This window comes from Plectropomus leopardus, chromosome 20 (assembly GCF_026936395.1).
Source record: "Plectropomus leopardus strain MGB_pleo_1.0 chromosome 20, ASM2693639v1, whole genome shotgun sequence".
NCBI classification, from domain to species: Eukaryota; Metazoa; Chordata; class Actinopteri; order Perciformes; family Serranidae; genus Plectropomus; species Plectropomus leopardus.
In genome coordinates, this window is record NC_142195.1 from 5954057 (window position 1) to 5967398 (window position 13342).

A 13342-nucleotide genomic window follows, 5' to 3' on the forward strand; every position below is an offset into this window, starting at 1 on the left:
TATGATTATTTATACTCAGTCTCCTCGGTTTACCTCAGAAGACCAGAGTCTGACTTAAATGGAAGTAAATAGTAGCATTTAAAGTTGTGATCTACACCATACTGCTGCTCAAAGCCAAAATGATGAAAATCTTGTGCGAGGAACTGTGTGTGTGTGTGTGTGTGTGTGTGTGTGTGTGTGTGTGTGTGTGTGTGTGTGTGTGTGTGTGTGTGTGTGTGTGTGTGTGTGTGTGTGTGTGTGTGTGTGTGTGTGTGCGCGCGCGCAACAGACCACCCAAACAGACACACAGAAAGTAGCCGGAATAGAATAATGGAGTTTCTAGGCTGCATTTTCTCCTTAAAGGGAGAGTTCAGATGTTTTTGAGGTGGGGTTGTATGAGGTACTTATCCATAGTCAGTGAATTATACACACTGACATTCTCTAGTTTGGAGAAGCAGGCTGGAGTCTGATACAGAAGCTAAGAAACATACTGCTGCCAATGGGAGTTTAGGGCTGTTCTGTTCCTGACTCAGAAATCATATGAATAATAAAATGACTTTGCTTTATTTTCTGTATAAAATTTTCCATATTAAACAAAACTAAATTTGGGAGTAAGAGAAAGAGAGAAAATGGTTTAAAAATGCAGATAAAGTTGACCCAAAATTTCAATATTTGGTTTATACGGGAGACCTTATTAACAACCACGAAGGGGCGGGGGGGCTCTAACCCCCACGTCTCTTTCCTCATTCATTTGTTTGTCCCCTTGGCGTCCCCTTAGATTTCTTAGCATCGGTGTGGGAACGAGCCTGCTTATGCAAACTTGGAAGCATACAGACTGACATCTACTGTATGTAATAAACTGTCTAAAGCAGTAAAAAATATTCTTAATACAGTATACACTTAAACTTATTATGCTGCTGTCCCCCGTCCACAGTGGTACATCTCTTAGCTTCCATGGCAGTTTTCCTGGCTGCTTCTTCAAACTGGAGGTGTGCTGGCCAACATCTACTCTGTGTAATGCACTGACTATGGATAAATACTTCATGCAGCCCCACCTAAAAAAATGTGAACTATCCCTTTACTGTCCTAATTTTTGTTTTCATGCCCCCACGATGCAGATTTGTTGGCATGCAGTTAATTTGATTTGATTTGTTGTCACCGCGCCATAATTGCCTCTCGCCCTCTTTTCCAGAAATTCCAAGACATCGAAGAGAACCACATCCTTCACATGAAGGAGATCATCCAGTCGTACTCGCAGTCGGTCGACGAAACGCACATTCAAATCGGAGAGGTGAGTGTGTCTGCACGCACGCACATACATCCTCTCAAACATTCCTGTGGGTGGAGTAGGTGTCTTGTTGACCTGAGGCTCCGCTCATTGGGTTCACTGTGTGTCATATCAATTAGTGTCGTCTTTGATCTCGCTAATCGTTTAACTGAGAACCAGGAAATGGTCCATTCAGCCTTTTATGCCGAGCAATTAAAAAGTGATCAAAACTCCCTCTCAGCGTATCTAAAACACCTCCAGAAGTCCAAACACTTGCCAAATGCTGTGAGTGATAGTTAAAGGCGCTACAGAGGCTTGTTTGTTTCTGGGAGAGTGTGTTTAGGTTTTGGGAAAGTGGCATCAAGTTTAATCAAATCAAATTGTGGAGACTCTAAGACATCATTCTCAACTTTATTAATAACCAGAGTTCTCTTTTTATTTATTTATTCAGCAATCATACTTAGGAGCGCCACACAGAATAACTCAGGATGAGCTACAATCTGCTGCTGTGTTCTCATTAATCTGAAGCAGCTCTGTCCTGATGCTGCTGCTGTAGTTCTCGTATCACCCGCAGAGGGCGACACAGCTCCACCAAGAGCATCTCGGTCCAGCCTGCATCTCGTGCGGCAACTTGGAAAGAATGTGGAGCGACAGGCTACCGCAGGTTATTCAGCCCCACTGTTCCTGCTTCTGAGCGGGAGATGGGCAGTGCTGCTGCCTGTTGCTGAGCCAAATTAAAATACTGCCTGAAGACAAGTGGTCAAAAAAAACAGAGCAGTCTAAGAAATAGTGATTCAGTGATTAAAAAAATGAATAAATAAAAACTTTTCAAACCAGGTTGTGAGGAACCATGGCTATGTTCTTATCACACACGGGTGAGGCGAAAGAGGCGGGAGGGAGGAGAGAGGCTGGGACCAGTTTTATCTCTGCCACATTGTGCTTAGTCACTGAGCCCACAGGCATTCATGCTGACAAGCAAACACACAGACAAAATCATACATCTGCATATACTTGCATTTGAAATATAGAATATTGTGAGTGCTGTTTTAGATAGATGTGCACACACATTATGAAACACGCACTGAAGACATGCAGCCTCAATGCTGTGTCGCTGGAGTGATTTTTCTTTGTGTTGCTGCTACCATTTGTCTAAGCCTTTATTGTCTTTTCAGCAAGAAGCAGTTTGAATATTAACCTCTGAAACAGATATTTTTCTTGCATTTTCTCCAACAGATTGTATTTCTTCAGTAATATTTTCCTAACCAATTTAATCTGTTAATGACATATGGTGAAAACCCACACACACCCAGTCCATTAGCATTAGACTCATGATAAAATAAATTTACAAATGTATTAGCTGTGTTTAGATTACTGCTGTGTGCTAGATGAGATTACAGTTTTACTACAACAGTTTTGCCGCACTCGAGGGAAAGGAAAGTAAATAAAACCTCACCTTATGGTTTTCAGTGGTTGACTATGATATAACATATGTGCTAAGGGAGTGCAGATAAGTAAATCAACAAATACTTTGCAGATATCAAGGGAGGTTCCTGAGCTTGTATTAACTCTAATACCACAATATACACTGGCTTCAAAAAAATCATAGACTATCTCTCTTACAGAGTCTAAATCCCTTTTTGTAATGTATATTGGATGAAGTTAAGGAATACTTCACTCCCCAAATGACCATTTGTACGTGAAACACTCACGTTGTTTTATGTTGAATTTGTGACGAAACTTTTTCTTGCGTGCCTCCACGGTGAATGAAGAATTTAGAAATGGAAAGTCTTTATGAATTGATTCATAGGTGTCCGTGTGTAACAATAGCAAAACCACATCTGTTTACAAACTCTCACGCAACTTGAACAGTAGATCCCAAGTGTCATTTATCTAGATATATAACAGACTATATAACAGACAGCCCTTTTCTGGAGGGGAACTAAACAGAAAGTGAATCTTTTTTTTTTCTTCTTGTTTAGTGTTTTACTTGTACAAAGAGATATTGGGACAATATTCTCGCTGCAAAAGCAGATTCTTAAGGATGGTCAAGCGCCTGCAAAGAGGCCTGCACATCTGGGCTGGTGTAGCATGAATCTCTGTGTGTGTGTGTGTGTGTGTGTGTGTGTGTGTGTGTGTGTGTGTGTGTGTGTGTGTGTGTGTGTGTGTGTGTGTGTGTTTGTGTTTGTGTTTGTGTGTTTGTGTGTGTGTGTGTGTGTTACACCCCCAGCAAAGCTCCCCGCTGGCAGGTGAAAAGGAAAGGCTGAGGACATGTGTACCTCTTTATGAGAGGAGACATGGCCGTCTACGATCCCACCAGGTCAACGGAGGAGTTAGTATTGACTTTGACTGTTGTACAAGGGAATTACTTTCCCAATAGTGGAGTCCAGTGTTGGGGCTGCTGTCAGTCTAAGCCTATCAAACATCCAGAGACGAGTGATTGCAGGGAAGTGCAGTGCATGAAACCAAAGCAAAGGGGACCTGTAACCGAAGGTGTCACAAAAATCAACAAGTTTTCATGTCAACCTCTCAGGTATTTTCAGACAAGACTCAGCCAGTATCAGCTCAGTGGGCATGAAGGGTAAGAGGGTTAGAAAGGATGAACAGGAGAGAGAAAGCAGTGTAAAGAATAGAAAATACCATATATAGATATATTAAGTTCAAATAGGAATAGAAAGAAGTAAAGAGTGTTGTTTGGAGAGCTTTAAAGGGACAGTTCATCCAAAAATTAAAATATTCATATTTCCCCTCTTACCTGTAGTGTTATTGATCAATCGAGATTATTTTGGTGTGAGTTGCAAAGTGTTGGAGATTTCGGCCGTAGAGATGTCTGCCTTCTCTTAAATATAATGGAACTACATGGCACTTGCCCTGTGGTATTCAAAACTTAAAAAACAAAAAAAATCAATTTGAAAGACTCAACAGCAATGTCTCTTTCCGGAAATCATGACCCCTCATGTGAGCAATTTTTAATCTGGGAACTACTTTCTTCCTACCGAACGTCACCTGCCAAGTGTTTCACCGCACAGAAGGAAGCGTGCAACTACTGCTCGCTCACCTAGCATCACTGAGCTAGCAAACAATACAGCTCAGCCAAGGAGGACTCCTTATAATTTAAACATGCAATGATTCATTGATTTGTTTTTAATTATTAAAATAATTGCCAACCAATTTGATAGTGGAATAATCCAATAAATTTGAGTTGGTTTTCTGAAAGGAAAAAAAAGTACAAGTTCTTTGCTTCCAGATTCGTAAATGTAAATATTTTCTCGTATCTTCTGGTATCTATATCCACCTCTGTGACATTAAACTGAATATATTTGGGTTGTGGCCAAAACATGACATTCAGAGATGTCATCTCGGGCTTTAGGAAACTGATTGACATTTCTCACCATTTTCTGACATTTCACAGACCAAACAACTAATTGTGTAATCCAGAAAATAATTGACTGAGTAACAGATGATGAAAATAATAATAGTGTCGTTCCACAGAAAGAAAATAGTTCCTACATAAAACTGCTCACAACAAGGTCTGTGGATTACCTTGAATCATCATGTCATGATTTCTGGAAAGAGACATTGCTGTTGAGTTTTTTTTTAATTTTTTGTTTTGTTTTGTGTTTTTTTTTTTAGTTTTGAGCACCACGAGCTGAGTGCGATCTATTTATATCACATTGGCGAGAAGGCAGACGTCTCTACGGTCAATATCTTCAAGACTCTGCATCTCACACCAAAACTGTCTAGATTGATAAATAGCACTACAGGGAAGCTCAGAAAATATGTATTTTTGATTTTAGGGTGAACTGTCCCTTTAATCTCACATTAAGGGCAGGTGTGTCTGTTAGGTTTGCGTGCTATGTTTGTTTTTGTAAGTGCGCATGTGTGTGTGTGTGTGTGTGTGTGTGTGTGTGTGTGTGTGTGTGTGTGTGTGTGTGTGTGTGTGTGTGTGTGTGGATCCCTTGAAGGCAGATGCATGTTTTGAGCATGTGGCTGAGAGACGAGGTGTGTGTGAGTATGTGCCTGCGTGTCTTTGTGCGTGTGTGCGAGAGGCGAGCAGGGCACGCAGGTTGATGACATTACTGCCCTCCGTCATGGCAGCAGCACCTGACAGATCGCGTGTGCTGCACCGAGCATACTTCCTCACCGCGGCAGCCCCTCACCCACATCACCCCCCACCCTCCCCAACATCCTCTCCTGCCAGGGCACAGAAGGCTAATGCACTCCACCTCGCCACAGGGGCCCGGGGGGCAGACACATATGTGTGTGTTTGCGTGTGTGTTTGTTTGATAGCGAAGCCACTCTACGCTTACAGTATCACGCACATCTAAATGGTTTGGTGAGATGGCACAGTCAGCCGCTGTTCTTCATCCCCATGCCTATACATCGCTTTCACTTCCCCCTCAGTGAGCACACAAGCACACATGCACATCCAAAACAAACAAGCAAACAAACACTATCCTTCCTTTGATACTGCCCAAAGGGCATCAGCAGACCACAGAGCCAACAACAATGATTCAACCCGACACAATAGAATCACAGTTAAGTACAGTACGTCTCCACAGGCCAATTACCAAAAAAAATATTAGAAATACCAACAAAAGGCAAAGCAGTGGTAGTCACAGGAAGATGTAACAGCAACAGACTGCATTTGTCTCCAGTCCTGTATGTCATAAACAACATTTGATACTAATGCTTGCTTGTATAGTATGACATAGACTAATATTACAAAAGTCTCACACAGTCAGAACAATACATTTAAAGAGGAACACCACCTAAATTAAGAATTTCCGTTGCCGAGAAAAGTTTAATCAATATTTGTGAGCATGAGCTACTCTCTCTCAAAGCCAGAAACCAGAGAAGCCAGTCTCAAACTTGTGATGTCATCAAGGTGCTTCATAGACAATGAATTGGAGTCTGATTTTGTGGACCAACAGAAAGTTAGTTTTCTTTTTTATACTCTTTTTAATACCCTCTGTTGTAGTGTTCTCAGTTCTGAAACAGAAAACGTCTCCATATACTTAGTACATTCCCCCGGCGGCTCTCTGTGTCATCTAGAACATCTTTCCCCATTTATTTTCGATCACAAATTTGAGTTTTAGCACTTTAGTTTTTGGATTTGGGACAGAGTTGGTCATGTTCACTAATATTTTTGGACTATCTTTGACCATGGGAATAACATATATGAATTTTGAAAGTGGGTGTAGCTCCCTTTTAATGTCAGCCTGCAACACTAGCTTATCTGACTGCATTCATCCCAACTAAGGACGAATACTTTACATATATAACAAGCAATTATATTGGCATGTACAGGAAAGACTAATCCAAGTGGGAAAAAAAAACAACCCAATAACATCAACACAGCATAGCGATTTGTACATCTCCTTCAGCTTAAAGGATTTCACTTATTGCAAATTTAACTTGTCAGTAAACACAATATAGAATGACTGCACCTAACAGGATACAGTGTGCTGGTATTAACAAATTAAGACAGTTTATTGCAGCTACAAAACTTTTTTTATTTTACTTTTACTGTACCAGCATCAAAGTAAATTAAATGAAAACATCTCATTCTTCAGTGGGACTCAGTACATGGCAAGCTGCAATGTAATATTTACTATGTGTTCCATCTTTGCTGGCGAGTTTGAATGTTATTCTCACTTGGTTAAACACTTCTGTTGAGCGTTGAGTACTGGTAATCATCACATTTTCTGTAAGGGAATTGGACCACAGTAAATGACCCAAAATAAATGTTTTCATTAATTGATTGTGGTGAGTATAAATGATACATAAATCGAACAATTAACTGGGTAAATTCTCAACCCAGCACTAAATGAATCAAAAATTTACCAGACTCTGCTGCAGTTTGACTTGTTTTCTTGTGTGCATTTTCCAACAGCTCCCTTATAGGGAGAGTTCAGATTTGAAGTGGTGTTTTATAAGATACTTATACATAGTCAGTGCATTACATAAAGTAGATGTTGGTCAGCACACCTCCAGTTTGGAGAAGCAGGCAGGGGTACCGCCATGGATGTAAAAACATTTTCTGCTGTGGATGGGGGCCAGCAGTAAAATGTATTTCAGCCACCTAAAAAAATCTATATCTGTCTAAGTTTAAGATATTAGGACTATTTTTTACTGCTCTAACTTGCCAGGCAGCCTTTTCTGACAGGGAACGGAAGCTGTTATAAATGCTTTCTTCAAAACCACCAGACTCCATTGACAAAAACAGTCAGTTTAGCTTGTTGATTACAGGAGCTGCTGATCTACTGGTGGATTGATTGGTTAGTTTGTTTCTGTTATTGTGCGACTTCTGTAACTCTGAAGGAACCCTTTTAAACGCCAAATTCTTACAATAATATCTACAAGTGAACTGATCGAGGTAGCAGGAGACCAGCAGCTTCTGTTTTCAGTGAGTAAATTATTGTTTTTCTCAATGGAGTCCGGCTTTGAAGATAATAACGCCATAACAGCTTTAGTGTCCCGTCAGAAATTGCAGCTTGCAAGGTAAGCAATTAAAAAATATTCTAACTATAGCATACACTTGAACTGATATTTATTGTTTATAAGTAGAACTTTTTTAGGTAGTTTAAAACATGTTTTGTTGCTGGCCCCCATCCACAGCAGCAGGTTGCTCAGCTTATGTGTGGGTTTTCCAGCCTGCCTCTCAAAACTTGGGGCGTGCCAACTGACATCTACCATATGTAACACACTTACCCTGGATAAGTGACCCATACAGCATCATTTCCAAAAATTCAAACTGTCCCTTTAAATTTCCAAGTTACTGTTCTAAGTAACTGTGATGCATTGTTTTGGATTTTGTAGGTCCACCATGAATTTGTGAGGAACATCGAGAACACCTCAGTGGAGAGTTTAATACACAAACTGGCCGAGAGCAAAGGAACGGGCAAGGAGAGACCAGGTGAGCCCCTGGAGTCATACATATTAAATTCTAATAACAACTGTTTTTCAGTGTCTGTGTTGTGCATAAATAAATGAATGGTCAGGGGAGCGGGCCTTCTGCCTGCTCCTGCCTTGTGGGGAGGGTTGGGGTGTAAAGAGAGGGGCAATTAGAAGTAAGAGAGGGCCATCAGAGTCAATCATAGTAATCTGCTGTAAAGGTAGGCAGGCTTGGCATTCCAGTAAGCATGTGACACAGAGGGGGCTTTGCTGTGCTCGCAGACTAAGCAGGCAGAACCAACCTTTTCAGGAGGTCAGAGCTCAACAATGACTCTTGTGTAAACTTTGCCATGCCACAATAATCAAGGGAATACTCCTCAGACTCCTTCGGCTCTACCCCCCTCACCTCCCTCTTTTTCACACACACACACGCTCGCAGCTCATTCATTGACAGTTACTCTCGCAGTTATCGCAGCAGCTTTGAATTTTTCTTTACTTTTTATACCGTTTTTACTTTTACAGGCATTAATCAGAGTGTAAAACATTCTTAAGTTGTCTCCCAAATATCCAATTACTTCACCAGTCCCTGTACTTGTACTACATTACGTCAGGTCACAGACACAAAGGGTTCACCTCCGCTGTGTTTGTGTGTACACAAATGGTGATCCCTGTGTCCAGACGCTGCGTCCAAGGAGTGGTGGCCTTCATTTGTTTGGACAGCAGAATTAATTGAGGCTAAAAAAACGGTCAGAAAATTCCTCCCGTATCAAGCTGTTCATTAGGGATTGCGCAGCAGCCCCGGCCCTGTCAGAAAAATAACCTGTCTGTCCCCTGATTAAATAGCTGAACGGATGGCCGGTCCAGTGCCTTTAGAGAGAGAGAGGTTGAATAAACTTTCTATTGCGGAAACAATCCCAAAGTGACACGCTGCGAGGCAGGGGGGTTCGGAGTGTTCAACGATATCCAGCTGAGCTGTCAACTGGCGGCGGGCCAGACACGCAAACCCCCCTCCGCCCCTCTCCCACTCCCAGTGCCATGTGAAGCATATGCAATTTAAAAAACCATTCTCCGCTCATGCGTGACTGCATGCTTCCCTCACAGAGAGTAGAAAGAAAAGAAACATCTTCCCCTGTATAAACAAAGTCGTCTGTCTGTTTAGGAGATGTTTAAACAGTTCCTAATGTCTGCCCAGATTTAGGTAATATTCATGTGTCTGGTGTTTAGACTTTTTTTGCAGTTGGTGTGCATAAATATTGTCAGATGCAATCGCAGGATGCTCGCGGCAAAGAGTTCATGCTCTGCCCGGGCCTTACGTACACCCACAGCATTTGTTAAACATCCCAGAGCTCAAATAAAAGAACGCAGTGTGTAATTTTCCAGTCATTTCCCCCCCCCTTTTCTGGGTCCTTTTTCATTACTTTTGTTTGACAATATCTCCAGCTGATGCATTTCATGAAAGATGATGTCAAATGAGATAATGATGGCGAGCTTCCTCTCCGGGAAAAAGACACACCTCATGAGTTAAAATACTCTCACCTGTTTTATCTCAGCGCACTGACCCAATGGGGAAACAACTCTCCTCCCATGAGAGAAAGTTCTTGAATGAGCATACCAATTTTGTTTTGATTGGCATGAGACTCTCCTCTCGTGCACACACAAACAGTGGTTCGTGCCGTCGCTGTGTGTTCGCCGGCGGTGAAGAGGCCTGATATTGCACAGTAGAGTAGATCGGTCATTGGTGTACTTTATCCACTTCACTTGGCGTGATGCATGCCTCTCGTGACTCGCCGCTTCCCTGCGCTTCACTCAGCGTTGCACACGCCAAACAATGCGTCAATTCTGCTCGCGACTGGCATCCTCTGGGGAGAGCGCAATGGACTGCTGCTACTGTATACGTTCTGAGTTAAAATATCATTAGCTTTGTTGTTTTCAGGTCAAGGCATGTTAGTGTATCGGAAATATTGCCAGAGGGTCCTGCCCTATCTCTCTCTCTCTCTCTCTCTCTGTGTCCTGCTTATCTTACAAGCTATTAAACTTTCTAGTTATACGCAGTCTATCTGTGTCTATCTGGACTCATCTGGATCAGCTGAATCATTTTACGTGGATTAAATGATTTCACTTTCTTTGATTATATACTTGAGGTGTCTCTTTCTAATACATAACAGCATCACACAACTCTAACAGCCCAGCCTCCCGGATGTCTCTGATTGACATGCACACTCATTGCATGCCCTGCCTCTGGTTTTTTCTACAGCTTTCAGCGTGTGTGTGTGTGTGTGTGTGTGTGTGTGTGTGTGTGTGTGTTTGTGTGAGCATGTGTATGTTTAAGGCACCGTCCCCCTTTTGAAAAGCCTCCGTAAATGTTTCCGGAGGCACATTTGAAGCGTGACAATCCGAGTGCAGGGCCTCGGGAGGTGAATGTGTATAATTGATGAGCATTAAATTAAGTGTAAAGTCTGTTGTTTCTCGCCGTTTTCTCATCGTTTGAATGATGGATCTAAATAACCAAAAGCAATGTTATTTTTTGTCAAGATACATCCACGGCTGGTTGTGCTCCGAGTGATATTGCGCCTGTTGGCTGGAAAAGATACGACAATTTGTTGGTTCAATCTATTAATCAAGGTTGTCTTGGTTGTTTCAGTGGCTCTGTATGTTTGTGTGTTTGTTTCATCTACAGTGTGTTGTTTGTTTCCAGCTAATTTTTGCATGCCAGAGAGAGAAGGGCATCTTTAAGCCTGAGAGCAGATTTGTCCTGTGTGGCTTTAAACACTTTGCTGCATGTGATCTCGGACTTGTTTGTCTTATTGTAATAGGGTTAGTGACTTTGCGTGTCCAGTGTGGGGGGCTTTAGTTTCATCTCAGTTTAGTCTTCTTACCTGCTGTTTGCTGTGAGCACCGAGGCTCCTGTGGAGTGTAGAATTGGTTTAGGACTGTAGTAGTGTTGTTAAAAAAACATCAATTTATCGATTAGGAGTGTAACAGTTCTCAGAATTCATGGTTTGGTTCCTTACGAGAAAGTGGTGTCACAGTATTTGATAAAAGTACATTTTTGAAGTATAAATGCCAGATAAATCTTATATTTAATTTTGTATTTATTAACACTAATATCATAAAGTAAGATCTTTTTTGACTTTGACTTAATGTTCTTAGCGGCATATAAAATAAAAACAGCTCCTTATAAAATATTAAATGTAGTATTTTAGTTGGCAAATCTGTGTCTGAAATGCTAGAGAAATTTCAAAAAATATAAAAATAGATTTTCTATTTTTTGGAGCTGTTCCTCATTCATTGAGATGTAATACCGTTCCATTAATCATTTGCCACACTCTTGGAGTGCAGAGCAGCCGAACGTCAGGCACACTAAAAGAGAAACTTAATCGTTCTTTCTGCTGGGTCTAAAAGTCAAACCTGCTAGTCACAAACTGCAGCTGAGGAAAAAAGGAACTCCTGGAGAGCTCTGCCTGCGCTGCATTCATAGACCTGCAAAAAACTCTGAGTTTAGAGAGGAGACACAGAAAGGGACACACAAGCACTTAACAGAAAAAAAAACTCAGAAATGGCTGTCTTAATGCTGCTAGGATGACATTACCATATGAAGTTTGTGTTGCTCCCTATTTTTTTTTAGCTCTACCTATCGACACATGTGGGTGATGTCAGCGTGAAAGAGTTGACATGTTTGAACTTTTCCAGTGATGTTGTGTAGCAGATGCAACATACCGTTTAGTTTTTATCCATCACTCTTTCCTCATCGCTCTCATAATTCACAGCCAGACCTCCAAACACCATATGTGATGGTTTTGGGTGGGAGGGGCAGACAGCATGTTGCCTGTTCCGTCGTGTGGGCTAGCCTGTTGATTGCAGTGGCACTGATGATATTGAACACAATTAAAACTGTATATTTTATTTTTTCAAATTTAATAGGATTAGTTCCAAGAATCGCTCGGTTTGTGATGCGAACTGAACTGTAAGCCTCATGTTGAACAGTTCAATACAAATACATGTGTTGTTAAAACCCTAATATTGATACATATCGAAATATTTAAGACAATTTCAATAGTCATTTTCTGCAGTATTGATACATGGGTGCCCTTTTTTGGCTTTCTCTTACTCTTAATGTTTACCACAGTCGTTCTGCTGATTTGTTTCTAACCAAGAATAGGAAAGGTGTCATGTTAAAGTCTTGTTATTGACATCTTCCAATTAGAATTTTTCAATTGTACGCCCAAAATGTCAATTGTGGCATAAGAAAAATTGCATTGAATATCGATATTTTTCAAGGAATTTTATCAAAGCTAGAATTTAAAGTGTGTTGATTCTCATGTCCCCATTGGGTTTTGTCTGTGTCTCTTTGAGGAAGGCTCTGTGCTGTAGAGTAGTCTTTGCGTCCCCAAGAGCTAAGTGTCACGTCTCTGTGAGGGCCACCAGACACACAGTTGACTCCGCTATTGACCCTGTCTGCCCTCTGGGACCAGCCCTCGCCCTGTTTGTATACACACTCTGTATGGCACGCCAGACTGCATGTTGTGTGTTGGCCAAAGTGTGTGTGTGTTTTGTGTGTGTGTGTTTGTGTGTGTGTGTGTGTGTGTGTGTGTGTGTGTGTGTGTGTGTGTGTGTGTGTGTGTGTGTGTGTGTGTGTGTGTGTGTGTGATTATTGCGTGATGTACATTCACGGCATTCACAGCAGTGGGTCATTGACCCTTTCTATGCCAAATGAACCTAAAAAGGTTTTTTTGTCTCATTAGGACCCATTGAGTTTGAGGAGTGCAATACAGCTATTGCTACTGAAGGTAAGGATGTTTACAAAATTAAAGATATAAGAGAAAGATATGAATTAAAAAAATGCAAAAAAAAAAAAAAGAGTTTAAAGCAAGTTAAAAATTCATGTTTTTGATATTGGGATCAAGAACATTTTTTTTTTTTTAATCTATGGTTGAAAAATGCTTTTTTTTGTGTGTGTTAAGGTGCCAAACCTAGAAAGAGAAAACCATTTGGCATCCCAGGTCGCAGGAAAGACAAAGACACAGACTCCACGTGAGTAAAGACGTGTGCATCTTTAGTCCACAAACACAATTTTCTCTCCTGTAAAAAGACCTTTTCACCATGATGTGACTATTCTGTCCTGCAGAGAGTCTACAGAAGTTGAAGCTGCTGTGAGTATGATTTTTATCCAAAAAGAAAAAGGGTTATCTCTTAATTTGTGTT

General features: G+C 41.2%; 1 protein-coding gene across 14 annotated transcripts in view; it reads left to right on the forward strand.

Moving 5' to 3' along the window:
* Window positions 1-13342, forward strand: part of fcho2 (FCH and mu domain containing endocytic adaptor 2) — a 66246-nt gene that overhangs the window by 23123 nt on the left and 29781 nt on the right. For all 14 annotated transcript variants that reach the window (XM_088071510.1, XM_088071512.1, XM_088071515.1 and 11 more), the window contains exons 7-11: window positions 1172-1270; window positions 8066-8162; window positions 12883-12927; window positions 13102-13171; window positions 13266-13290. In XM_088071510.1, coding sequence (XP_087927636.1) covers window positions 1172-1270; window positions 8066-8162; window positions 12883-12927; window positions 13102-13171; window positions 13266-13290 — 336 coding nt within the window. The remainder of the gene's footprint in view (window positions 1-1171; window positions 1271-8065; window positions 8163-12882; window positions 12928-13101; window positions 13172-13265; window positions 13291-13342) is intronic.